The sequence below is a fragment of the Triticum aestivum genome, chromosome 2D, assembly GCF_018294505.1.
Source record: "Triticum aestivum cultivar Chinese Spring chromosome 2D, IWGSC CS RefSeq v2.1, whole genome shotgun sequence".
NCBI classification, from domain to species: Eukaryota; Viridiplantae; Streptophyta; class Magnoliopsida; order Poales; family Poaceae; genus Triticum; species Triticum aestivum.
The window spans coordinates 148,707,870-148,735,321 of record NC_057799.1 but is presented as its reverse complement, the minus strand read 5'-3'; the positions used below and the strand labels follow the sequence as shown (position 1 = coordinate 148,735,321).

General features: G+C 42.8%; 1 protein-coding gene across 2 annotated transcripts; it reads right to left on the bottom strand.

Annotated features, from left to right (window-relative positions):
* Window positions 1–16,053: 16,053 nt before the first annotated feature.
* LOC123052276 (putative 1-phosphatidylinositol-3-phosphate 5-kinase FAB1C) lies at window positions 16,054–24,304 on the bottom strand. 2 transcript variants are annotated; one of them, XM_044475406.1, is made up of 12 exons: window positions 23,609–24,301; window positions 22,634–23,335; window positions 22,402–22,555; window positions 21,689–22,027; window positions 20,310–20,823; window positions 19,978–20,237; window positions 19,563–19,894; window positions 19,357–19,483; window positions 19,089–19,247; window positions 17,531–19,006; window positions 17,168–17,425; window positions 16,054–16,667 (listed from the first exon to the last, which is right to left on the bottom strand). In XM_044475406.1, the coding sequence occupies exons 1-12, from the start codon at window positions 23,857–23,859 to the stop codon at window positions 16,413–16,415; spliced, it is 4,827 nt and encodes a 1,608-aa protein (XP_044331341.1). In that variant the 5' UTR covers window positions 23,860–24,301; the 3' UTR covers window positions 16,054–16,412. The 2 variants fall into 2 exon arrangements, with proteins under 2 accessions (XP_044331341.1, XP_044331340.1); XM_044475405.1 differs by having other exon boundaries at window positions 19,978–20,823; window positions 23,609–24,304.
* Window positions 24,305–27,452: the final 3,148 nt, after the last annotated feature.

Below are 27,452 nucleotides of genomic sequence, written 5' to 3'. Positions count from 1 at the left end.
ACGGAACAACAGCACGGGCCATCTATCTACAACAACATAGACAAGCAAAATACTATCAGGTACTAAGTTCATGATAAATTTAAGTTCAATTAATCATATTACTTAAGAACTCCCACTTAGATAGACATCTCTCTTATCATCTAAGTGATCACGTGATCCAAATCAACTAAACCATAACCGATCATCATGTGAAATGGAGTAGTTTTCAATGGTGAACATCACTATGTTGATCATATCTACTATATGATTCATGTTCGACCTTTCGTCTCAGTGTTCCGAGGCCATATCTGCATATGCTAGGCTCGTCAAGTTTAACCCGAGTATTCTGCGTGTGCAAAACTGGCTTGCACCCGTTGTATAAGAACGTTGAGCTTATCACACCCGATCATCACGTGGTGTCTCGGCACGACGAACTTTGGCAACGGTGCATACTCAGGGAGAACACTTGTACCTTGAAATTTAGTGAGAGATCATCTTATAATGCTACCGCCGAACTAAGCAAAATAAGATGCATAAAGGATAAACATCACATGCAATCAATATAAGTGATATGATATGGACATCATCATCTTGTGCCTTTGATCTCCATCTCCAAAGCACCGTCATGATCACCATCGTCACCGGCGCGACACCTTGATCTACATCGTAGCATCGTTGTCGTCTCGCCAACTATTGCTTCTACGACTATCGCTACCGCTTAGTGATAAAGTAAAGCAATTACATGGCGATTGCATTCATACAATAAAGCGACAACCATATGGCTCCTGCCAGTTGCCGATAACTCCGTTACAAAACATGATCATCTCATACAATAAAATATAGCATCATGTCTTGACCATATCACATCACAACATGCCCTGCAAAAACAAGTTAGACGTTCTCTACTTTGTTGTTGCAAGTTTTACGTGGCTGCTTGATAACCCACAAGTATAGGGGATCAATTGTAGCCTCTTTCAATAAGTAAGAGTGTTGAACCCAACGAGGAGCTAAAGGCAGAACAAATATTCCCTCAAGTTCTATCGACCACCGATACAACTCTACGCACGCTTAACGTTCGCTTTACCTAGAACAAGTATGAAACTATAAGTACTTTGTAGGTGTTTTTGGATAGGTTTGCAAGAAAATAAAGAGCACGTAAATAAAAGCTAGGGGCTGTTTAGATAAAGACACAACTAAGTTAGTTTTAGTAGAGAGCTTGTTGTCACGAGAAAGTTATTTGTCCTTAGGGAATCGATAACTAGACCGATAATCATTGTTGCAATTTTATTTGAGGGAGAGGCATAAGCTAACATACTTTCTCTACTTGGATCATATGAACTTATGATTGGAACTCTAGCAAGCATCTGCAACTACTAAAGATCATTAAGGTAAAACCCAACCATAGCATTAAAGCATCAAGTCCTCTTTATCCCATACGCAAACAACCTACTTACTCGGGTCTGTGCTTCTTGCACTCACGCCACCCACCATAAGCAAATCATGAACATATTGCAAACCCTACAGCGGGAATCCCTCACGCTTGCGCAACACGGAGAGCACCATAGGACAGCACCAATAATAAAACATGCAACTCAAACCAATCTTGGTCATCAAATAACCCATAGGACAAAATGGATCTACTCAAACATCATAGGATAGGCATACATCATTGGGAAATAATATATAGCGTTGAGCACCATGTTTAAGTAGAGAGTAAAGCGGGTAAAAGAGGGGTTACACCGCTGCATAGAGGGGGGAAGAGTTGGTGATGATGGCAGTAAAGTTGTTGGTGTAGATTGCGGTGATGATGATGGCCACGGCAGCGTTCCGGCGCCACCGGAAGAGAAGGGGAGAGGGGGCCCCTTCGTCTTCTTCTTCCTTGACCTCCTCCCTAGATGGGAGAAGGGTTTCCCCTCTGGTCCTTGGCCTCCATGGCGTGGGAGGGGCGAAAGCCCCTCCGAGATTGGATCTGTCTCTCTGTTTCTGCGTTCTCTTCTGTTGCCCTTTCACCGTTTCGTATATATATGGAGATCCGTAACTCCGATTAGATTGAAACCTTCGCCCAGATCTTTTTCCAAAAATTAGCTTTCTTGCGGCCAAAGTAGAGCATCAACTGCCTTACGAGGGGCCCACAAGGGTGGGGGGCGCGCCTGCCCCCCTGGGGTGCGCCCCCCTGCCTCGTGGCCCCCTCGGGCACCGTCTCGCTTTGATTTTACTTCCCAAAAATCATAAATATTCCAAAATAATTCTCCGTCCGTTTTTATCCCGTTTGGACTCCGTTTGATATTGGGTTTCTGCGAAACATAAAACACGCAACAAACAGGAACTGGCACTGGGCACTGGATCAATATGTTAGTCCCAAAAAATAATATAAAAAGTTGCCAAAAGTATATGAAAGTTGAATAATATTGGCATGGAACAATCAAAAATTATAGATACGACGGAGACGTATCAGCATCCCCAAGCTTAATTCATGCTCATCCTCGAGTAGGTAAATGATAAAAAAGATAATTTTTGATGTGGAATGCTACCTAGCATAATCTTGATCATATGTCTAATCATGGCATGAATATTAAGGCAAGAGTGATTCAAAGCAATAGTCTATCATTTGACATAAAAACAATAATACTTCAAGCCTACTAATAAAGCAATCATGTCTTTTCAAAATAACAAGGCCAAAGAAAGTTATCCCTACAAAATCATATAGTCTGGCTATGCTCCATCTTCACCACACAAAATATTCACATCATGCACAACCCCGATGACAAGCCGAGCAATTGGTTCATACTTTTTAACGCGCTTCAACTTTTTCAACCCTCACGCAATACATGAGCGCAAGCCATGGATATAGCACTATAGGTGGAATAGAATATGATGGGGGGGGGGTTATGTGGAGAAGACAAAAAAGGAGAAACTCTCACATCGACGCGGCTAATCAACGGGCTATGGAGATCCCATCAACTGATGTCAATGTGAGGAGTAGGGATTGCCATGTAACGGATGCACTAGAGCTATAAGTATATGAAATCTCAAACTGAAACTAAGTGGGTGTGCATCCAACTTGCTTGCTCATGAAGACCTAGGGCATTTGAGGAAGCCCATCGGTTGAATATACAAGCCAAGTTCTATAATGAAAATTTCCACTAGTATATGAAAGTGATAACTCAAGAGACTCTCTATATGAAGAACATGGTGCTACTTTGAAGCACAAGTGTGGTAAAAGGATAGTAACATTGCCCCTTCTCTCTTTTTCTCTCATTTTTTTGTTTTTTTCCTTTTTTTTGGGCCTTCTCTTTTTTTGGCCTTTCTCTTATATATATATATATTTTTTTATTTTTTATTTTTTTTGTCCGGAGTCTCATCCCGACTTGTGGGGGAATCATAGTCTCCATCATCCTTTCCTCACTGGGGCAATGCTCTAATAATGATGATCATCACACTTCTATTTACTTACAACTCAATATTACAACTTTAGAACAAAGATATGACTCTATATGAATGCCACCGGCGGTGTACCGGGATGTGCAATGATCTAGCGTAGCAATGACATAAAAAAACGGACAAGCCATGAAAACATCATGCTAGCTATCTTACGATCATGCAAAGCAATATTACAATAAATGCTCAAGTCATGTATATGATGATGATGGAAGTTGCATGGCAATATATCTCGGAATGGCTATGCAAATGCCATGATAGGTAGGTATGGTGGCTGTTTTGAGGAAGATATAATGAGGTTTATGTGTGATAGAGCATATCGTATCACGGGCTTTGGATGCACCGCCGAAGTTTGCACCAACTCTCGAGGTGAGAAAGGGCAATGCACGGTACCGAAGAGGCTAGCAATGATGGAAGGGTGAGAGTGCGTATAATCCATGGACTCACATTAGTCATAAAGAACTCATATACTTATTGCAAAAGTTTATTAGCCCTCGAAGCAAAGTACTACTACGCATGCCCCTAGGGGGATAGATTGGTAGGAAAAGACCATCGCTCGTCCCCGACCGCCACTCATAAGGAAGACAATCAATAAACACCTCATGCTCCAACTTCGTTACATAACGGTTCACCATACGTGCATGCTACGGGACTTGCAAACCTCAACACAAGTATTTCTCAATTTCACAATTACTCAACTAGCACAACTCTAATATCACCACCTTCATATCGCAAAACTATTGCAAGGAATCAAACATATCATATTCAGTGATCTACAAGTTTTATGTAGGATTTTATGACTAACCATGTGAATGACCAGTTCCTGTCATCTCTCTAAATAGATATAAGTGAAGCATGAGAGTTTAATTCTTTCTACAAAAGATATTCCCACGCTCTAACAAATATAAGTGATGCAAAAGAGCATTCTACAAATGGCGGTTTTCTATGTGGAGAGAAACATGCAATCCAAACTTCAAATGATATATGTGAAGCACATGAAGCATTCTATAAAGCCATACTCAAAAGATATAAGTGAAGTGCAAAGAGCATTCTATAAATCAACCAAGGACTATCTCATACCAGCATGTTGCATAAAAGAAAAGTGAAAATTAAAAGCAAAAGACGCTCCAAGATTGCACATATCGCATGAACGAAACGAATCCGAAAACATACCGATACTTGTTGAAGAAAGAGGGGATGCCTTCCGGGGCATCCCCAAGCTTAGACGCTTGAGTCTCCTTGAATATTTACTTGGGGTGCCTCGGGCATCCCCAATCTTGAGCTCTTGCCTCTCTTCCTTCTTCTCACAACGAGACCTTCTCGATCATCGAACACTTCATCCACACAAAACTTCAACAGAAAACTCGATAAGATCCGTTAGTATAATAAAGCAAATCACCACTCTAAGTACTGTTGCAAACCAATTCATATTTTGTTTTGGCATTTTTTCTACTGTAGTATGGCTTTTTCATGGCTTAATCCACTGATATAAATTGATAGTTTCATCAAAACAAGCAAACTATGCATCAAAAACAGAATCTGTCTAAAACAGAACAGTCTGTAATAATCTGAACATTCACCATACTTCAGATACTTGAAAACTTCTGCCAAAATTAGGAAAAATATAAAATTTGTATAGAAATACAGTGCAAAAAGAATCAGAACCATTTGACGTTCCGGTAAAAAAAAAAAAATCGTGCACTACAGCCAAAGTTTCTGTCCTGCACCGCACAAACCAACAAGCATTGTAAACATCCTAAAGGCAAACCTTGGCACATTATTTTTATAATACAATGGAATTGTACAAGGGGATAATTATTTTTGTTGAAAAGTTTCTGTAATCAAGATTCACAAAGTTTCCATGGGCATGAACAAAGTTCAAGGCTAGCTCCCATTTTAACAATGCTCGTCTTTCTCACTTTCACCTTTCTTTTTGAAAAGGTTTTGGGTTCCCCTCTTTATTTTTGTTGTTTTTAAACTATATGAAAGCACTCAACAGAAATAAATGACTCTCTAAAACTTCCGGGTAGTCTCCCTGGCAGTGCTTTCTTTAAAGCCATTAAGCTAGGCATATAGTGCTCAAGTAGTGAATCCACCCGGATCCCAAGGTATATCAAAGCCAATTTTAATTAGCAATGATTTGTAATTTAGTAGTGAGCACAAGGCAACATATATCATGCAACAACAAAGTCTAACTCTCTTCCTATGCATCGGCATATCATAAAAGAACAATTCATGCACACAAAGTAAAGGCCAATGCATAGTATAAACAGTTTCTTGCAATTTTATCGTGTTGGAAACATAGAGAGGTGGAGATATAGTTCCTCTCTCATAATAATTGCAAGTAGGAGCAGCAAGCACATGCATATATATTCATCAAAATCATCATGTGCAACGGTATAAGGCAACCCATCAATATAATCCTTAATAAGGGTAAACTTCTCCGATATAGTGTAGTTGGGAGAATTCAAAAAGGTAATAGGACTATCATGCGTGGGTGCAATAGCAACAATTTCATGTTTAACATAAGGAACTATAGCAAGTTCATCTCCATAAGCATAATTCATATTGGCATCTTGGCCACAAGCATAGCAAGCATCATCAAAAAGGGATATTTCAAAAGAATCAACGGGATCATAGCAATTATCATAGCATTCATCCTTCGGTAAGCATGAAGGGAAATTAAACAATGTATGAGTTGAAGAGTTACTCTCATTAGAAGGTGGGCACGGGTGATCAATCCGCTCTTCCTCCTTTTGTTCTTCGCTCTCCTCCTCATCTTTTTCATCCAATGAGCTAACAGTTTCATCAACTTCTTCTTCCATGGATTCCTGCAAAATATTAGTCTCTTCTTGGACAGCGGAGACTTTCTCAATAAGTGCATTAATATCGGAATTGTATTCATAATTCTCATAGAAATATTTGAGGATAGCTAAATTTTCAGGTCTATAAACAGCATCATCAAAATCTTCAAACTCTTTAAACATAGATTCAATTTCATAAGCACCCATAAAAGCAACAAATTCTTCTATTTGTTCCACATCATAGTAATCATATATACCATTAGCATAAGAAGCTAAGGTTTTATTATCATTAAATTTGCATGAAAAGGGAAGGTGTGGAGCCTTCATCCTAGAGCAACAAGTATAATCATAACTCAAGCATACTTGCCGAGCATACCACTTCAACATATGAATTTGATCCCATAATAGTTTCCCTTTTTGAGTCAAGCGATAATCCCTAAAGTATTCACGTTGATCCAACGTTACTCCCATTACTTAATTGAATGGGGTTTTCTCGGGATTATCAAAGTAGTACATAATATCTTTCACATAATGAGCATCGAGGGTTTTAGGAGGTTCCCCATCTCCATGAGCAGCAAGTACACCTAATTTTTTTGGTATTTCGTGTTCCATATCCATAACTAAAGATAGAGAATAACTAAGAACAGCAAATAAAAATTACTTAGTGATAAAGCAAACAAGCACACACGAGAATATTCACCCCACGCTATTGCTCCCCAGCAACGGCGCCAGAAAAAGGTCTTGATAACCCACAAGTATAGGGGATCAATTATAGCCTCTTTCGATAAGTAAGAGTGTCGAACCCAACGAGGAGCGAAAGGTAGAACAAATATTTCCTCAAGTTCTATCGACTACCGATACAACTCTACGCACGCTTAACGTTCACTTTACCTAGAACAAGTATGAAACTATAAGTACTTTGTAGGTGTTTTTGGATAGGTTTGCAAGAAAATAAAGAGCACGTAAATAAAAGCTAGGGGCTGTTTAGATAAAGACACAAGTAAGTTAGTTTTAGTAGAGAGCTAGTTGTCGCGAGAAAGTTATTTGTCCTTAGGCAATCGATAACTAGACCGGTAATCATTGTTGCAATTTTATTTGAGGGAGAGGCATAAGCTAACATACTTTCTCTACTTGGATCATATGCACTTATGATTGGAACTCTAGCAAGCATCCGCAACTACTAAAGATCATTAAGGTAAAACCCAACCATAGCATTAAAGCATCAAGTCATCTTTATCCCATACGCAAACAACCTACTTACTCGGGTCTGTGCTTCTGTCACTCACGCCACCCACCATAAGCAAATCATGAACATATTGCAAACCCTACAGCGGGAATCCCTCACGCTTGCGCGACACGGAGAGCACCATAGGACAGCACCAATAATAAAACATGCAACTCAAACCAATCTTGATCATCAAATAACCCATAGGACAAAATGGATCTACTCAAACATCATAGGATAGGCATACATCATTGGGAAATAATATATAGCGTTGAGCACCATGTTTAAGTAGAGAGTACAGCGGGTAAAAGAGGGGTTACACCGCTGCATAGAGGGGGGAAGAGTTGGTGATGATGGCGGTGAAGTTGTTGGTGTAGATTGTGGTGATGATGATGGCCACGGCAGCGTTCCGGCGCCACCGGAAGAGAAGGGGAGAGGGGGCCCCTTCGTCTTCTTCTTCCTTGACCTCCTCCCTAGATGGGAGAAGGGTTTCCCCTCTGGTCCTTGGCCTCCATGGCGTGGGAGGGGCGAAAGCCCCTCCGAGATTGGATCTGTCTCTCTGTCTCTCTCTGTTTCTGCGTTCTCTTCTGCTGCCCTTTCACCGTTTCGTATATATATATGGAGATCCGTTAACTCCGATTGGATTGAAACCTTCGCCTAGATCTTTTTCCAAAAATTAGCTTTCTTGCGGCCAAAGTAGAGCATCAACCGCCTTACGAGGGGCCCACGAGGGTGGGGGGCGCGCCCCCTGCCTCGTGGCCCCCTCGGAAACCGTCTCGGGTTGATTTTACTTCCCAAAAATCATAAATATTCCAAAATAATTCTCCGTCCGTTTTTATCCCGTTTGGAGTTCGTTTGATATTGGGTTCCTACGAAACATAAAACATGCAACAAACAGGAACTGGCACTGGGCACTGGATCAATATGTTAGTCCCAAAAAATAATATAAAAAGTTGCCAAAAGTATATGAAAGTTGAATAATATTGGCATGGAACAATAAAAAATTATAGATACGACGGAGACGTATCACTGCTACGGGCTGAGCAAGAACCGTTCTTACCTACGCATCAAAACCACAACGATATTTCGTCAAGTTAGTGTCTTTTTAACCTTCAACAAGGAACGGGCGTAGTCACACTCGGTTCAACTAAAGTTGGAGAAACTGACACCCGCCAGCCACCTATGTGCAAAGCACGTCGGTAGAACCAGTCTCGCGTAAGCGTACGTGTAATGTCGGTCTGGGCCGCTTCATCCAACAATACCGCCGAACCAAAGTATGACATGCTGGTAAGCAGTATGACTTGTATCGCCCACAACTCACTTGTGTTCTACTCGTGCATATAACATCTACGCATAAACCTCGCTCGGATGCCACTGTTGGGGAACGTAGTAATTTCAAAAAAATTCCTACGCACACGCAAGATCATGGTGATGCATAGCAACGAGAGGGGAGAGTGTTGTCTACGTACCCTCGTAGACCGTAAGCGGAAGCGTTATGACAACGTGGTTGATGTAGTCGTACATCTTCACGATCGACCGATCCCGGCACCAAAGTTACGGCACCTCCGCGGACTGCACACGTTCAGCTTGGCGACGTCCCACGAACTCACGATCCAGTAGAGCTTCGAGGGAGAGCTTCGTCAGCACGACGGTGTGATGATGGTGATGCTGAAGTTTACCGACGCAGGGCTCTGCCTAAGCACCGCTACGATATGACCGAGGTGATTATGGTGGAGGGGGGCACCGCACACGGCTAAGAGAGATCAATGATCAACTTGTGTGTCTATGGGGTGCCCCCTCCCCCGTATATAAAGGAGTGGAGGAGGGGGAAGGCCGGCCCTCTCTATGGCACGCCCTAGGGGAGTCCTACTCCCACCGAGAGTAGGATTCCCCCCTTTCCAAGTTGGAGTAGGAGAGGGAAGGAAAGGGAAGGAGGGAGGAAGGAAAGGGGGGCGGCCCCCCTCCCAATTCGGATTGGGCTTAGGGGGGCGCCCCCTCCTTTGCTCCTTTCCCCTCTTTTCCACTAAGGCCCAATAAGGCCCATATACCTCCCGGGGGGTTCCTGTAACCTCCCGGTGCTCCGGTATATTCCCGATCTCACCCGGAACCATTCCGATGTCCAAATATAATCGTCCAATATATCGATCTTTATGTCTCGACCATTTCGAGACTCCTTGTCATGCCCGTGATCATATCCGGGACTCCGAACTACCTTCGGTACATCAAAACACATAAACTCATAATACCGATCGTCACCAAACGTTAAGCGTGCGGACCCTACGGGTTCGAGAACTATGTAGACATGACCAAGACACATCTCCGGTTAATAACCAATAGCGGAACCTGGATGCTAATATTGTCTCCTACATATTCTACGAAGATCTTTATCGGTCAAACCGCATAACAACATACGTTGTTCCCTTTGTCATCGGTATGTTACTTGCCCGAGAGTCGATCATCGGTATCTCAATATCTAGCTCAATCTCATTACCGGCAAGTCTCTTTACTCGTTATGTAGTGCATCATCCCGTAACTAACTCATTAGTCACATTGCTTGCAAGGCTTATAGTGATGTGCATTACCGAGAGGGCCCAGAGATACCTCTCCGACAATCGGAGTGACAAATCCTATTCTCGATCTATGCCAACTCAACGAACACCATCGGAGACACCTGTAGAGCACCTTTATAATCACCCAGTTACGTTGTGACGTTTGGTAGCACACAAAGTGTTCCTCCGGTATTCGGGAGTTGCATAATCTCATAGTCATAGGAACATGTATAAGTCATGGAGAAAGCAATAGCAGTAAACTAAACGATCAAGTGCTAAGCTAACGAAATGGGTCAAGTCAATCACATCATTCTCCTAATGATGTGATCCCGTTAATCAAATGACAACTCATGTCTATGGCTAGGAAACTCAACCATCTTTGATCAACGAGCTAGTCAAGTAGAGGCATACTAGTGACACTATGTTTGTCTATGTATTCACACATGTATTATGTTTCCGATTAATACAATTCTAGCATGAATAATAAACATTTATCATGATATGAGGAAATAAATAATAACTTTATTATTGCCTCTAGGGCATATTTCTTCATTAACATGATTTAAATGACGTTTAAAGCGATAGACCCGAGCGTCAAAATCCTCATTTTTCACAATATTAGGAGGAGGGCCGGCATGATTTAAATGAGTGGAGGGAATAGGTCCTCCATAAGTAATAGGAGGTTCCACATGGGCAAAAATGCCACTACCATTTCTACCACTAGACACAGGAACTTTCTCACTAGTAGATTCCCCCTTGTCGGAGTTAGCATTCGTCACCTTGTTAGTGCGATCGACCACTTCCAACGGTGTGGTGGATAATTTGAGACCATCAAGAAAGTTCTTAAGCATGCCTTTGACCTCGGCCGCCATGGAGGTTTTCAATGTGTCCAAAGCCACATTGAACTCCTCCCGTGAGACCGAGGTTCCCCCATCGGCCGTAGACGAGGACAGAATCACACCGGGGTGCTCCTCCTCACCGTCTACGGAGTCAACTATACTCTTCGGACGGTAAAGTCCTTAGAAAAGAGACGAGGCTCTGATACCAATTGAAAGGATCGATATAGTTGACTAGAGGGGGTGAATAGGCAACTAACATTTTTTAGCTTTTCTTTACCAATATAAACTTTGCATCAAAGTAGGTTGTCTAGATATGCAACTAGGTGAACAACCTATATGATGCAACAACCACAAGCACACAAGCAAGCAAGGAATGTAATACAAGATAAGCTTGCACAAGTAAAGGAACGAATAACCAAGAGTGGAGCCGGTGAAGACGAGGATGTGTTACCGAAGTTCCTTCCCTTTGAGAGGAAGTACGTCTCTGTTGGAACGGTGTGGAGGCACAATGCTCCCCAAGAAGCCACTAGGGCCACCGTATTCTCCTCACGCCCTCACACAATGCGAGATGCCGTGATTCCACTATTGGTGCCCTTGGAGGCGGCGACCGAACCTTTACAAACAAGGTTGTGGCAATCTCCACAACTTAATTGAAGGCTCCCAACAACACCACGAAGCTTCACCACAATGGAATATGGCTCCACGGTGAACTCAACCGTCTAGGGTGCTCAAACACCCAAGAGTAACAAGATCCACAAGAGATTAGTGGGGGGAATCAAATTTCTCTTGGTGGAGTGTAGATCGTGGCCTCCTCAACCAATCCCTAGAAAATCAACAAGTTTGATTGGCTAGGGAGAGAGATCGAGCGAAAATGGAGCTTAGAGCAACAATGGAGCTTGGGGATGGAAGAGGTAGTCAACTTGGAGAAGAAGACTCCCCTTATATAGTGAAAGAACAAATCCAACCGTTATCCTCCAACTCAGCCTGCGACACGCGGTACTACCGCACCATACAAGCGGTACTACCGCACGGGCCCGCGGTACTACCGCGAAGAACTGCGGTACTACCGCTGGCACGGCAGGGGCTAGAACCAGCCCAGATGCGCTAAGGCAGGGAGCGGTAGAACCGCTGGCGCGGTACTACCGCAAGGCAGGACTAGTCTAGGCTGGGAAGGCACTGATATATAAAAATACATCCGTGACTACTTCCGTTGAGTTTTGATCTATGCAAAAATCTGACACAGTACTACCGCAAGCCTGGACCGGTACTACCGCGTAGGGCGCAGATGTAAAAAATTACATCCGCCCCTACTTCCACTCATGCTGCTGCGCCCGGCCAGAGCCCACGGTACTACCGCGCCAACGGAGCGGTACTACCGCGTAGGGCGCGGATGTAAAAAATTACATCCACCCCTACTACCGCTCGAGCAGCTGTGCCTGGCCTAAGGCCACGGTACTACCGCTCCCAAGGAGCGGTACTACCGTGAGCACCTGTGGTACTACCGGAAGGGCTTGCGGTACTACTGCAAGAGCCTGCGGTACTACCGCTCCGAAGAGCAGTACTACCGGATGCCCCAGATCAGCAACACTAGGAGTCCTTCATTTTGCAGAGACACGGAGAGACGGAGCATGCTCCAAAGAGCCAAAGGAAAGGTGGTGCAAAAAGGAACAGACGTGTACGTGTTGATTCCACCCAAACCTTTCCAACGGGGACCCCTCTTAATAGTACGGCTTTCGTACAACTCAAATCCACCGAAAAGAATCGTAGAGAAACACCGTCTTCAATAAGCTCCGAGGGGCACCAAATCGTCTTGTGCTTAGACATGGAATATCTAAAATGCTCACTGCACAGGATTAGTCCGCAAAAGCATTGTCATCAATCACCAAAACTACTAAGGGATAAATATGCCCTTACACATGGCCAGCTGAACCCCTTGGAGTGAAGGTGCGGTTGCCGGCGAGGTAAAGTAGGACATGGGACACAGACCGGCTCATGAAACTCGAGGCGCCGCCGTGTCCCATGCCCTACTCTTCCTCGTTGGAATCTCCAGTCTGTGTGTCACTGGTGGACGTAAGATCGATGATGGAAGTGGCGGGGGCAGACGGGCCCGGGGCGTGCGACTCCACCTCCGCGGCCTTGGCCGAAAGAGCTTCTGCGGCCATCCCGCTTGGTGCCTTGCACAACGGGCACACCCCGTGTCCGCAGCGTGCGACTCCGCCTCCACGGCCATCTGCACTCAGTGCCTTGCATGCGGACATGCCTCGCATCCGCGACGTGCTTCCCATACACCACGTCGGCATTTACCTTCGGCTCGGAGCCCGACCCCACGGGGATGGCGCGCCACCGAGTGGGTCATATCGGGGTTCAGGCGCCAGACGAACTGCACCACGTCCAGCGAGGCAGGGGTACATCACCTCCCAGGCAGTGACCAGGCAGGCTGCCCGCGCGTCTGGGGCAGATATGGAGCGTCTGGTTGTAGATGCTCTAAATCGTAAGTGGTCCAAATCATCTTTATATTTGTTAACATAAGGAGTAATAACTTATTAAAAATCCTCTGTGCCATACAGGGGTGTCATACTTGTTCTTCTCGAATGACTCTACTATCCTTTCAGTCATTTTTTCGCCCAACTCCCGTGTCGCCTTCTTTGGCGACCGGGTGACTACAACCCTAGCTGCCACCCGGGATCCTCCCTTGTCTCCCCTGACGCCCCCAATTTTGGCTTTGTCCGCGGTGGTGGCAGACCTTATTCCTAAATGGAGCTAGGGACCTTCGGGTGTTGACCTCACGGGAGCAAAGCTCGGATCTCAGGGGTATTGATCACACGGTGAGCAGACAGCTGGCTGCCTCACAATGATACCTTGGAGTAGGTCTTTTTTCATGCATAGTACCATGATGAGTTGGCATAGTTGCACGTTAAGAGTATTAAAGGTGGCGAGGATAAACTGTTTATGTTTATTTGAATGCATTATTGCTATATTTTTGAATGCGTCATGCTATATTTTGCCCTATTATACAGTATATTGTTACTTTTTTGGACTAACATATTAACCTAATGCCAGAAACGATGGATTTCTATCTTAATAATGTTGCTTTCAGGTATTTGGAAAATTCAAAACAAAAATGTAGGTTCATAAGGGTGGAGGTGACGACCCTGCTAAACATGGGCGGCATGCCCAGGCCCATCATGTGGGACTTGGGGTGCCCCCCTCGTACCTCTTTGTACCTAGACTCTCGTTTATACCTCTTGTGACGTGTCATATTCATCATGAAATTTTTATGTCGTCGACTGTTCGCGGTCTAAGAGGAACTTATCTACAACCCTGCTCCAGGACTCTGGTGGAGGGGGGAATCGTCATCATAAACTTCTTCAGTGACCCCCTCTATTTCTCCCATGATCGTGTGTGAGTAGTCCACTGAATCTATCTAATGGCATCTCCTGCTGTCAAATGTGATCTATTCTCATGTCACATCATTTTCTTTTCAAGTTCTACAAAGAGACGGAGACTATGAGTTTGTAGTTGTAGCTATGCAGCAATCTCTCCTTGTCCTTTGATGCAAAGATCACAGGAGATGTCTAATATGATTGTGATCCATATGATGTAATTCTCGTAGTTATTTTTTGTTATTTGACAAATTACTACTTTATGGTCAGATTATGTGTGGCGTTTTGCATGGTTTATTAATGCATGTTTCCCTCTAATTCTTCATCTAACCATTGGTCGTTTTAGGTGAAAAATCAAAAGTGAAATATTATGATGACGATAAGAGAAAAAGAGATTATAGTTATATTCTCGTCATTCAGGATAAAAAGATAGCTGACTCGTTTTCTCAGTGATGGGCATGCGGTGAGCGAAATATATTATCAAGAGTGAAGTTTGTTTTAAACCTTTAAGGTTGTAGAGGAGGACAAAAATGAACCCCGACCTCTAAATCCCTAATGTCCATACCCTATACTCAACGATCCCATTTAATTGTAACCCTAAACCTAACCTAGACTTGTTTGGAAGGACAGCCCTGAGCGGGATCATTCATTTCTCTCACTGACCACATGGACCTACATGTCATACCCTTCCTCTTCTCTCCATCTCTCTCCTAACATCCATCTTGTACACGGCCTTCATCATCTGCGCGCCCAACGGCCACCACACGCCCCACTAACTTGTCCATTAGTTGCGCCTCGCCAGTTCGTTCAACCCCAAGAAAGTAATCGACAAAATACCCTATAATCTTTGTCACTGTGGCCATCTTCTCCGCCTCCGGTGAAGGTCTCTGCAGCCTTGATCTCCCCCTCTCGAGACGGTCGCACCTCCTCCGGAACTACCTCCCAATCTCTCCTAACATCTCTGCAGCCTCGATCTCTTACTTAATGCAATGTTATGTTTTATTTACTTAATACTTGAGGATGCATACTTTGATAGATGTCTTTGGGTGGAGCATTAGTTATAGATGAGTTGGTCATTTCGCCGGTCTATAGATTATGGATGTAATGCCTATACAATATCATTACACCATACCATATGATTTGTCATATTTGTCTTGATCAGTTCATCCCTAGCTAGGCGTGCTTGATAGTAGAGTTGCCGTATGTGTGGATCAACAAAAGTCATATAAATACACCCTCTGTAAATTAATATAAGACTTTTCAAATTTGTGTAAAAAGTCTTGTATTAGTTTACAGACGTAGTACGATCTATGTGTTTTAGGACCAGCCACTTTGTAACTTGTAAGCACAAAAGGCAGGCATCATTAATGTGTGTACTCACCAAAATGAACTAAAGTTTCCAAAGTAAACTTGATATAAACTATTAAGTCTCTGAATTACCTTATCATTAATCACCAAACAGAACCAACCACTTGTACTACCTCTAGTTTTAAATGTAAGATGTTTTGGCAAATTAAATTAAACTGTCAAAACGTCTTATATTTAGGAACAAAAAGGGTGTAACTTGTAAGCACAAAAAGTGGGCACCATCAATGCTTCTACTCATCAAAATGAACTACTCCTATCTTGATAAATTTGATAAACTATTAATTCTCTTACTTACATTACCATTATTCATCAAACAACCAACCACTTGTAACTAGTAAGCACAAAAAGTGGGCCCATTAATGCTTCTAAAATCAAAATAGACTTGAGTTTCTAAAATAAAGCTGATAGACTATTAATTCTTTTAATTACCATATTATTAATTGCCAAAACCCAATTGGGACCCATCAATGCAAAAATCAGTCTAGATGATATGTAAGTGTGCCGATGAATGCACTTATTTCGTATATTGCACACTTCTCTACTTTGGGGTAGTATCATACAACCTGATGTAGCAGAAGTACCTTCCTCTGCATTATATGATAACTTTGTCTTGTAACTATGTTGGTCACAATGTACAACGATCACACCTCCTATCTTTGGCTGGACACTGCAATTAGCATGCTTGGTATCCAGGGAGAGGGTGATCCTACCTATGCCTACAGCCCAATTGCCACAACTGTGTACAAAATGAATCAGCTGATCCTCACCGCAACATTCGCTATTGCCACAACGCTTCTGGCGGTCTAGTTAATCGCTACGAGTAGTTGTTAAGAGGTCCATTGATCAGGGACGGTGAGGAAGTACTTGGACATGGCCTTCCTGAACCTCTTCTTGTACTGCATCGGGGATATAATGGTGGGGGCTTCGTTCTTGGGGCCTCCCAGGATGCCAGAGGCCTTCACCCAAGTCTCAAGCTGTTTGTCCCAGGTGTATTGGCGCAAGTAATCGATGATGCCAATGACGAGTTCTTTCTTCTCCTCGTCGATTCCAACAAGAAGCGAGTAATCCATGACATCCGCCGACTGCAAAGCAGATAGAATTACAACCGTCATTTTTCTGTAATACGTGAACTCCTAAAATTGCCGCTTATGAGTCACATGGCTTTCACAAAAAAATTACTCCAAAATAAGTATATATTGCAATACCATTTTCGAAATAAATAAATATATAACAAGGTGAGGGAAGGGTTGGATTAACATGATCATTTCAGAAAGCCGACTGGTAGACTTGGATGGTTCTTGTTAGTAACTACATTATTTGCAACCTAAAAGCAAGACATGCAGAGTGTGGAAGATGAAGATTACAGAAACAGTGTTCTTTCATACAGGCTGAAAAATGCATAGTTTGTACCTATGCAAATCCCAGACTGTCAAGTCAGTTAAACAGTACGCACAGAAGACATATATAGCAAAGTACAAATGGCAGAGGATAATTGGTGCTAATCATGTGGGAACTTGAAGTTTCATTAGATCTTCAATATATATATTGGTTAAAACAGCATGCATAACAAGATATAACATACCGCAAGAAACGAAGTATCATTCCAGACAGCTCTTTCCAATCTTCGCTTTGCTCGGCTCCCTAAAAATATAGGCTTTGTATGCAGTGCCTCTATGAGGTTTGAATCTAACAAGACTTTGCTATCACCGGATGTGTAGCGAGAGCGTAATGAACCCTTCAGATCATACACCCTAGGTATCTTTTTTTCAAAGAAAAGATTCTCCATCACCATTAGATCCATCTTCACTTCCCTTCCAGTTTTCAAGCCCTTGACATTAACCTGAATTAGATGCAAAGCCAGCAAAATCAAATCTAGGCACATTCTTTGGTGTTTACAACTAGCAGAGGGGGGGGGGGGGGGATCATGGGCCAGGCAACAACAAACCTGATATAATCCTACTATTTTTGCCAGGCAAGTTGGGCTACCAGAGGCCAAGGATTCCATCAAATACTTGAAGTACTGAGGAACAAATTCCACAAAAGAGTCCAGCTCTGTCTTGGTGACTTGTTTGATTATGAACCTCTCATCCAGTGTCCTTGCAAAGTAAACATTGCTTTTTCCACCTTGTGCAGACCATCTCTTGCAGCGACTTAGTGAACGGATGTAATCAATATCTTTTGGACAGCATTTATCTCTAAGCGCAGCAAAATGCTTTGCAAAATAACAAATCACAGAGAACTTCGCATTATCTGCAGGAAGAGGGGTTTCGTCGTCGAAAGAAAACTTAAAATGAGTTCCCTCAGAATCCAGATTGTTTTCTTGTGAGGGCAATGACTGTTCAAGTCCATGGTTTAACTCGGTGGCATTTGGAAGATGTGAAAAACTCGAAGTTGAATTTAGTTTTCGTGTGACTTTCTGCACATATTCATTTGAAGTCATGGCATATGCAACAATACTGGTGGGTTCATCATCATAGACTGCAACAACAACATCTTCATTGCCAATCTGGGGCAGCAGCAGCCGTGCCCCATCATCAACCATATGTGAAGCGGATGAGATATGTGTGGGTGAACGAGTTAGAATAACATTTAATTTCTCTATGGCCCCAGGTGACCTTTGAGAACAAGCCCTCCTTATATTTGGCATTGGATCTTTTGTGATGCTTGTCAAACCCCCGAAGTACTCAGCAGATCTGAATGACGATAGATGCAATGAAGTAGGAGCTAATCCAGTGCGTTCTCGCTGACGGGATGCTACTGTAGAATCAAATGAGTGAATTCTAACAGGGGCATTCTTGTAACCTGGGTTATCCAACAAATTAAGGGATCCATTTTCATCGATTTTGGTGAAATCTTGTGGAAGATCATACTGTAACTCACTGGATCCAGTCCATGCTAAATCAATGTTATCAGAAAAAATAGACGCAAGTGAGGGTAACCTCTCAACAGGTTCCATACCAATAGCAGCTCTAGTGGATGGCCATTCTTTCTCTCCATTGAATTTGCTGAAGACCTTGTCAAGATCTTCTGTATCATCACCAGGATGATCAACCAGATCAATCTGCAATTTTTTCCCAGACATACTGTACTCGTCATCACTGAAGCAGACCTCTCTGGATAACAAAGATTTTCTTGGACTTCCAGGTGACTGCAACAAACAAGTGGGTTTTCCAATATTTGTGTCCGCCTCAAGCAAATCTGTTTTCCACTCCTTCAGTCTGATGTCCAAGAGAAATTCGGTAGCAGGATTGTTCTTTGAAACACAACCATTTGTTTCAATAAGTGAATCTATGTGACATAGCCTCCGATCCCAAAGGTAAGCATCAAGAATAAGGCCACGCCTCAAGCGGTTGAGCTCCAGAATATCAATTGATGCCTGCACATGGTGATTACTATCTCTGATAACAGGTAAGAGCAAAATCTGCAAAAGGAAAAATATATTAAAAAATCAACATAAACATGTGTAACCCTTGAACAAGAAAAAAAAAATCTAATTTCGTCACCTCGCATTCGTTTCTTTCCATTTTAAGCAAATCCTTCATCTCAATTATCTGCCTATGAATACCTGTCTTGACCGGATCATCCTCACTTGGAATATTCTTTTCAGTGCGATGGAGAAAATCAGATATCTCCCAGTGTAAGGATTTCATTTTGCCATATATCTTCAAACAGAAGTCCATGGACATAATATTATTCACCCGGACACAACAAATAAACAGAAACATAGGATGCAGGCAGTGAACGTGAGGTAATTTCGAGAAAATAACTTACCTCAACTGCCACCGTTTTGGTCCAGTCTTGTGGACTGCGACAGTTGAAACACAATACGGAGGGGGGGAGGGTAACTGATAGAATATCAACAGGAGAATATCGGAAGAAGGCCACCATGTTCCCATATCTGATAGATTAGCAGGTAACCTGAGATTTCATTCGAGGATTGACAACTTTAATTGGTAAGGGATATAGCCGATATGTACCCGTAGAAACGAAGACAGTCCCTCTGGAGAGAATGCCCACAGCTTGCAATTCGGTTAGCAGTAGAGCGGTTTGAAAAGCTTAGCTCCAGGAATTTCCCAAATGACAGGCCCCAAGCAGCATCTGACATAATTACCCTCCGCGTAGCAGGTGGTACACCATTCTTAGGTTCGCACTTGAGGCATCTATGCCACATCCATATCCTCCCATCACGCTCCCCTGGCAACTTCTGAGACAGAAGCCGCCTAACACGAATTGTTAAGCTTCCGTGCTGATGAATATAGCACCTTACATGTGATTCTGATGGTTCTTTACATGATGGACAACAATATGCCTGAGGAAGGACATAGACAAAACATTATTTTCAAAAACTATGATGATAATGAACATCAACATACAGATGAGTATGGAATGTACCTGATCAAATAAGTCTTGCCGGAGGTATCTCCCAAGTGGCTTATCAAAGCTACCGTAAAACTTAATGCGGAAGAGCTGTGGACGCTCACATACCAAGCTTTTGGGAATGCAAGTGCTTGATAGGGAAACTAAGATGCTCTGATGGTTGTCATTGGTACCAAAGAATTCACCAGAAAATTCATTCTGGTCATTACAGTCTCCGGCAGGACAGTCATGATGTCGTTTATGATTCCAATGGTCTACTTCTTGACATTTCTTCCCTGGTACCACATCTTGACGGTTATTGTTTGCAATGAAAAACAAAGCAGAGTCATGAAAATGCATCACAATACCTGAAGTTCTTGGATCAAGATCAAGGAAATATGGAGAAATTTTACTCTCTTCGCACGAACCAATTGCATGGGGTAAGTAATCATCAACAGGAGATCCAGATTCCCTGTGCTCAACAGGAGATCCAGATTCCCTGTGCTCAACAGGAGATCCAGATTCCCTGTGCTCAACAGGAGATCCAGATTCCCTATGCTCAAAGACGACACTTTCACCTTCCTCATTCAAACATAATGATCTAGGTGATACAGAAATTTCCTCAAACATTCGTGAATCATCGCCTTGTATTTGTTTGAGTTTATGAGGCATGCCAACTCCAGCAGATCCAGCAAAACAATCTGTGTCACCTCGAATATCTGGCAACTCTATTACGGGCCTTGAAGGACCTTTAGGAAGAGTTGCGCCTTCGTCAGCGAAGAATGATGTTTCAAGAGAGAGGTGATAGGCGGCAAAGACTGCAAGTTGTACTGTACGCTTAACTTTTTTTAGTTCCTCTCGACAGGGCCCTCTCAGTAAGACCTAATTAAATTGAGGCACATTTATTAGAAATATAATAAATGTGTAAGAAAATAGAAATTCAGTCTGAAAACTTGTCACATTATTAGCTAGTACTCTCTGTAGGTCATCTATCAACCAAGTGTTTTATGCTTGGTGTTAGCAACACAACTTCAATCAAATGTACATGGAACCAATGTTCAGCATAAATATCGGTAACTGGTAGCTGCTCGGTCGATTAATCGGCGAATCGGCCTATTAACCTAATTTATCGGTAGGTCAATAAGGGCTTATCTATATATCCTAGGCTACATAGCAACATGCAATGTACTACTCCCTCCGTTCCTAAATATAAGTCTTTTTAGAGATTTCACTACAAACTACATACGGATGTATATAGACATGTTTAGAGTGTAAATTCATTCATTTTTCTCCGTATGTAGTTTGTAGTGGAATCTCTAAAAAGACTTATATTTAGGAACGGAGGGAGTAGATGTCAAAATATGCTATTGTACACGTTAGTAGCAGACAAGGGTTGGTAGCTGCACAACAACATACATACACATCAGTGCATCACCAATCACCTTTCACAGATCACCGAGGAGAGGAGACTCTGGGAGAAGCAGGAGGACCAGACCTAGAGCGTGGGGCGGCGAAACGGGCTACATTTTGGACCAAATAAGCTATATACCCCATCTAGCAATTGATCGGACAGCCCGATAATTTGGCCATTTATCGGCTGTTGGACCGATAAATAGGCTGGACCAGTTAATGGGCTGAGTAGGGGTTATTTGATTCGGTTAGGTGCCGAGTAGCAGTTAATTGGGCAGTTAACTTAAATATCGGACGATATTTTGAATAGTGCATGGAACAGCAGAGAGATACTTACCGTGCAGCCCAAACGCCTTGGGCAGCCTTCAAAGAACATCAATGTTTTAGTTGATCTCCTGTTTGTCTGCTTTCCTGATGGAAATTCCAGAAATTTCTGCACCTTAAACATTTCACACTGGCCTAGCCTTGCTGAAGCAATATTTTCAATTGATGAGCCAATTTGTGCTCCTGTGCATCTTGATATCCTCTCCAAGAGTGGCCTCTTAACATTTAGAACTAATGAAATTTCTTTTGCCAAGAGCTCCTGGGCATACGATGAGACACTTTTCTCAACTAGCAGCACATTTGGTTGCAAAGACTCTATATTTCTGACAATCGTTCTCAGGTGCTCTTTCTCCTGCATTAACAGCATTTCTTTAGCAAAAAAATATCTTTACTCTTATAAAGATGTCAACTGGTACTGGCGGTCCGTTCACCTTTGGGTCACGCCACATGTTGGATTTGGCACGAATGGTTAGGATGAGATCACATATGGATATTTTATATTGCATATAATGTAGAAGTAAACATCTTCTTAAACGGATAGTATTTCTTTTAACCATAGCAAGGCCTTGTGCAAGTACTCCCTCCATTCAGAAATAACTGACGTGGTTTTAGTTTTGAACTAAAACCATGTCAGTTATTTCTGAATGGAACTGAAACCACGTCAGTTATTTCTGAATGGAGGGAATATAAATAAAGGTGCAAATGAATAGTGAAAAAAGTACAAACCTGTTCAAGAATAGTGTCTATCGATGCTAATTTGTTAGTGACCCTTTGGTACTCAAGTGCTCCTCCTAAAATGAGCAACTTCGCATTCCTATGCTCAGACATCATGCGTTTGTGTTTTAAGTTTTTGGAACAAACAACTCCCCTAACAAGATTGCTGCGTAGAAGGAATTACCCGTGAGTTTCACATGAGAGACATATAATCATGTAAATAGCAGGAGAAGTAAGAGCATACCTATCAGTCGGATCCCCAGATGCTATACATTTGACTTTGACATAATCAGTAGGATCCATGCTGCCACCTTTCTTTGTATTTGGTCTCACATAACTAGCAGCTTGCCAGGATAAGGACGACACTATCTCAAGCCAACTTATGCATCCGTCATCGTTTCCGACACTGATACCTTCTCCATTCAGTAACTGAGCCACAAGAGCACGAAAATGACCTAGTACAGCATTCCTCAGACCCTCTGTATGGGCTATATCCGTGATCATGTCAGCACCAACTGTTTTGTTGGTGCTAAAGCAGCCAAGGGCAAGAAGATTGCTTGACTCCTCAACCCCATCATCATCATCGTCGTCGTCGTCGAATCCAAATACTCTCGACTCAGCATCATCACCCTCATCTTCCGGCGGTGGTGGGCGCCAAATATTGGCATCAAAATCAACTTGATGTTTATTTGTGTCGCTTTCCCCACTACTTTCAGCAATGGTCTTAGTACCATGTTCAAGAGAATCCAGGCTGAAACGGCCGTTTGTCCTGGAAGTTCGTGTGCCGCCATTCTGCCAGACCATCCAGGTCGGGCTCTCCAAGGGGCTTAGGGTCATAGACCGGTTGAGCTCGCTAACAGAGTCAGTGTCTGAGAGGTCATTTAAGCAGTCGTTCCCTGGGGTGAAAAACTTCCCAGGCCCGTCGTTTTCCTCGCCATCTGCTCGCCTGCACCCATGAAAACCAGTTCCGCTACAAATTAGCACAATAAGTTAATCGATTATAAAACACAAGTCAACAAATATAAATTTTCATGAGAGTTTACTTGTACCGTGAATGAACTAGTCACCGATTGTTATTTTCCTTCTAATAATCCACATAACATGCTAAGACGTTGAGGTGGTTTACTTGCTGAGATTTCAAAACCTTTCTCCCTTTTTCTCCATTGGAGCAAGTCAAATATCTAAACGGGGGCGGTGAAACCGAGCCATGGCACCCTACCTGACAGGGTAGCAGCGGAGAGGCTGTGGCGACGAGATCTGGCGGCGGAGGGCGATGGCACGCCTGCCTCCGGATCTCGCTGCGGGGGGCGGCGAATCCACCGGAGATACGCCCCCGCTGCGCGGCGGCGTCGCGGGCGACGGTGGTGCGCTCGCCTGGCGGGCTTCTTCGTCGGCGGCGGGCGTGGAGCCGGTGATGAGGGATCGAAACTTCTGAACCGCCCCCAGCACCGAGAACTCCACCACTCCCATCGCCCGCAAACAGTGAAATCCACTCCAAAAAAAGGATCAACCAAAACAAAAAAACTTAAAAGATATACTAAAAAAGCTGGGCGCCGTCGAGGCTAAAATTCCTCTCCGGCGACGAGAAGGCAGCGGCGGCCCGATTTGGCAAACGTGCGGGGAATCCTTCTTCTCTCTCTCTCCTTAATCTTCTTCGACTTTGCGGTAGTGTCTATGTACAAGCGGCGGCTAGTTAGTGTGAGGCATTTGGGGGTCAGCCAATGCCCGACTGGTCGGGGAGCATAGGTCGGGTTGCCGGCCGGCCGTCGTGCGGCTGCGCTACGAGCGCGCCAGGGCAGGTGTTGCCGAGACGTTGACGCGCGGGGTCACGGCGGAGAGGGAGGAGAGCATGGCTGAGAGGAATGGGAAGCTTAGAGGAGAGAGAATAAGAAGTTTTTTTTCTTTTCTTTTGACGTACGTATAGTGACGAGAAGAAGCTTTCGGCAATGGCGGTAATTGCGGACGAAGCAGGGAAAGTGGGGGTGGGGTCACTAATTGCGGACGGAGAAAGAGTATATTTCTTGAGCAAAACTTGGGCAGCGTTTAGGAGGGTAAATTTAGTAGGGTTTAGGTAAAGGTAAGCGGATTAGGAGCACTCGGGGGCATCCCCTATATTTAAAAATAATTTAGTAATTTGTTAAAAAATTAAAAATGAAAAAATCCTGGAACTTTTTTTGAATCAAATATGACTAGGCATTGCACTTGTATAAAAAAATCCAAGGAATGATTTCCGTTTACTTCAGGGCAAAAAAAACAAATTTATATGACAATAACGTAGCATGAATACTACTTGTATCTATTCTTTTTGGCAAAACTTTGACCCCGGATACAGTGAAAGTTAGTCCCTATTCAATTCTTTTATATGATTGCAATATTTGGTCATGTTTGATTCCATGAAAAGTTTTAGGATTTTTTTAACTTTTAAATTACTAATTATTTTTGAATATAGAGAGGTTTGTCACCCGAGTGCTCCTATGTATTTTCTAGAGTTAGAGCGTCTACAATCGGAAGTAGAAAATGTGAGCCTCCATACGCCCGCGGACGCGCCTGGACCTGCCCGCGGACAACACTGGGCAGGTCCTCACCCGTCCGCATCCATAACCACACTCTTCAAATCTCAATACCCAAATCCATGCACGATGATCATACAATGCAAAGTCATCATACAGTCAACGATACGTGGGTAGTTTACCACAGATCTACGGGTCCATAGTTAGTAGCTAGATGGCTTCTTCTCTCTTTTTGATCTTCAATACAATGTTCTCCTTGATGTTCCTGGAGATCTATTTGATGTAACTTTTTTTGCGGTGTGTTTGTTGGGATCCGATGAATTGTGAGTTTATGATCAGATCTATCCATGAATATTATTTGAGTCTTCTCTGAACTCTTTTATGAATGATTGTTATAGCCTCATATTTCTTCTCCGATTTATTGGTTTGGTTTGGCCAACTAGATTGATTTATCTTGCCGTGGGAAGAGGTGCTTTGTGATGGGTTCGATCTTGCAGTGCTCAATCTCAGTGGCAGAAAGAGACATGACACACATGTATCGTTGCTATTAAGGGTAACAAGATGGGGTTTATTCATATGTGAGTTTATCTTGTCTACATCATGTCATCTTTCTTAATGCATTACTCCATTTTTCCATGAACTTAATACACTAGATGTATGCTGGATAGCAGTCGATGTGTGGAGTAATAGTAGTAGATGCAGAATCATTTTGATCTACTAATCTTGGACGTGATGCCTATGTACATGATCATTGCCTTGGATATCATCATAATTATTTGCTTTTCTATCAAGCCCAACACTAATCTGTTTATCCCCCGTATTCTATTTTCTCAAGAGAAGCCTCTAGTGAAAACTATGGACCCCGGGTATATTTCCTATCATATATTAAAACCAAAAATACCTTGCTGCAATTTTCTTTTATTTATTTCATTTTGTATTTTTGTTAGATCTATTTATCAAAACCTATACAATTTAATCTATCTAATACTGTTGAGGGATTGACAACCCCTCTTACGCGTTGGGTTGCAAGTATTTGTTGTTGTGTGCATGTGTTGTTTACATAGTGTTGCTTGGTTCTCCTACTGGATTCATAACCTTAGTTTCATAACTAAGGGAAATGCTTACCTCTGCTGTGTTGCATCATCCTCTCCTCTTCGAGGAAATACCAACGCAGATTACAAGTAGCAAACACAGAAGGAGATTTTTCTAGCAGGGTGTAACAAGAAAAGAAGGTATTACCTGGTCAAATGGGTCGGGATTTGTATATCAAAAAAGGTGGCCTGGGGGGGTAAAGATTTGAGGAAGGAAAATACCTTAACTGGTGGTGGAAATTGGATACCCAACATGAGATATGGCAGGACATTGTCAGAGCCAGGTATTTGAGGAATAAACTGTTGCTACTAATCAACCCAATTCTCTGATTCTCCCTATTGGAAAGCTATTCTCAAAGTCAAGGAATTGTATATGATCTACAGAAGGATTAAACTTGAGTCAGGTAACATTACTAGGCTTTGGAAAGAATCTATCAATTGTCAAGATCCTCTTTTTGACCAGTACCCTAGATTATTTGATATTTGCACTGACAAGGATGTCACTGTTTATCAGTTTAATCATCTTAACCTAAGCACCTTTTTTACGAGGAGGCTTGACTCTAAACTTCTGATGAAATGGGGTGCAATATCTACCTGTATCAATGCTCTTACCCTTTCTAAAGTGGGTGATTATGTCTATTGGGGGCTTTACAAGGGTCCTATTGCTGGATGTAACTACAAATGGGTTTGGAGTGCTAAGATGTGTTTGAAAATTCAAATTTTCCTTTGGTAGATGTTTCAGAATGTTGTTCTCACTAGGCAGATTATGAAAAACAGAAACTGGCCTGGCAATCCACATTGCTCCTTCTGTAGCAACATTGAAACTGCTCAACACTTGTTCTTTACTTGTCCAGTGGCTAGGATTATTTGGAGATCTGTGGGAGTGATCCTTGGGACTGACCTATTCCCAAACAATCATTGGCAATTTTATTCCTGGTGTTCATCCTTTATACCCCATGGTGAACGTTTCAATACTATGGGGCTTGTTGCTATAATCTGGTGAAGGAAATATGCCCTAGAGGCAATAATAAAGTTATTATTTATTTCCTTATTTCATGATAAATGTTTATTATTCATGCTAGAAATTGTATTAACCGGAAACTTAGTACATGTGTGAATACATAGACAAACAGAGTGTCACTAGTATGCCTCTACTTGACTAGCTCGTTGAATCAAAGATGGTTAAGTTTCCTAGCCATAGACATGAGTTGTCATTTGATTAACGGGGTCACATCATTAGAGAATGATGTGATTGACTTGACCAATTTCGTTAGCTTAGCACTTGATCGTTTAGTATGTTGCTATTGCTTTCTTCATGACTTATACATGTTCCTATGACTATGAGATTATGCAACTCCCGAATACCGGAGGAACACTTTGTGTGCTACCAAACGCCACAACGTAACTGGGTGATTATAAAGGTGCTCTACAGGTGTCTCCGATGGTACTTGTTGAGTTGGCA

Coding starts and splice junctions, on each gene's coding strand:
- LOC123052276 (XM_044475405.1), bottom strand. CDS start 23,859: ATGGGAGTGGTGGAGTTCTCGGTGCTGGGGGCGGTTCAGAAGTTTCGA. Junction 23,336..23,608: donor CTCCGCTGCTACCCTGTCAG/GTAGGGTGCCAT, acceptor TCATGGGTGCAG/GCGAGCAGATGGCGAGGAAA. Junction 19,007..19,088: donor TGGAAAGAAACGAATGCGAG/GTGACGAAATTA, acceptor TTCCTTTTGCAG/ATTTTGCTCTTACCTGTTAT.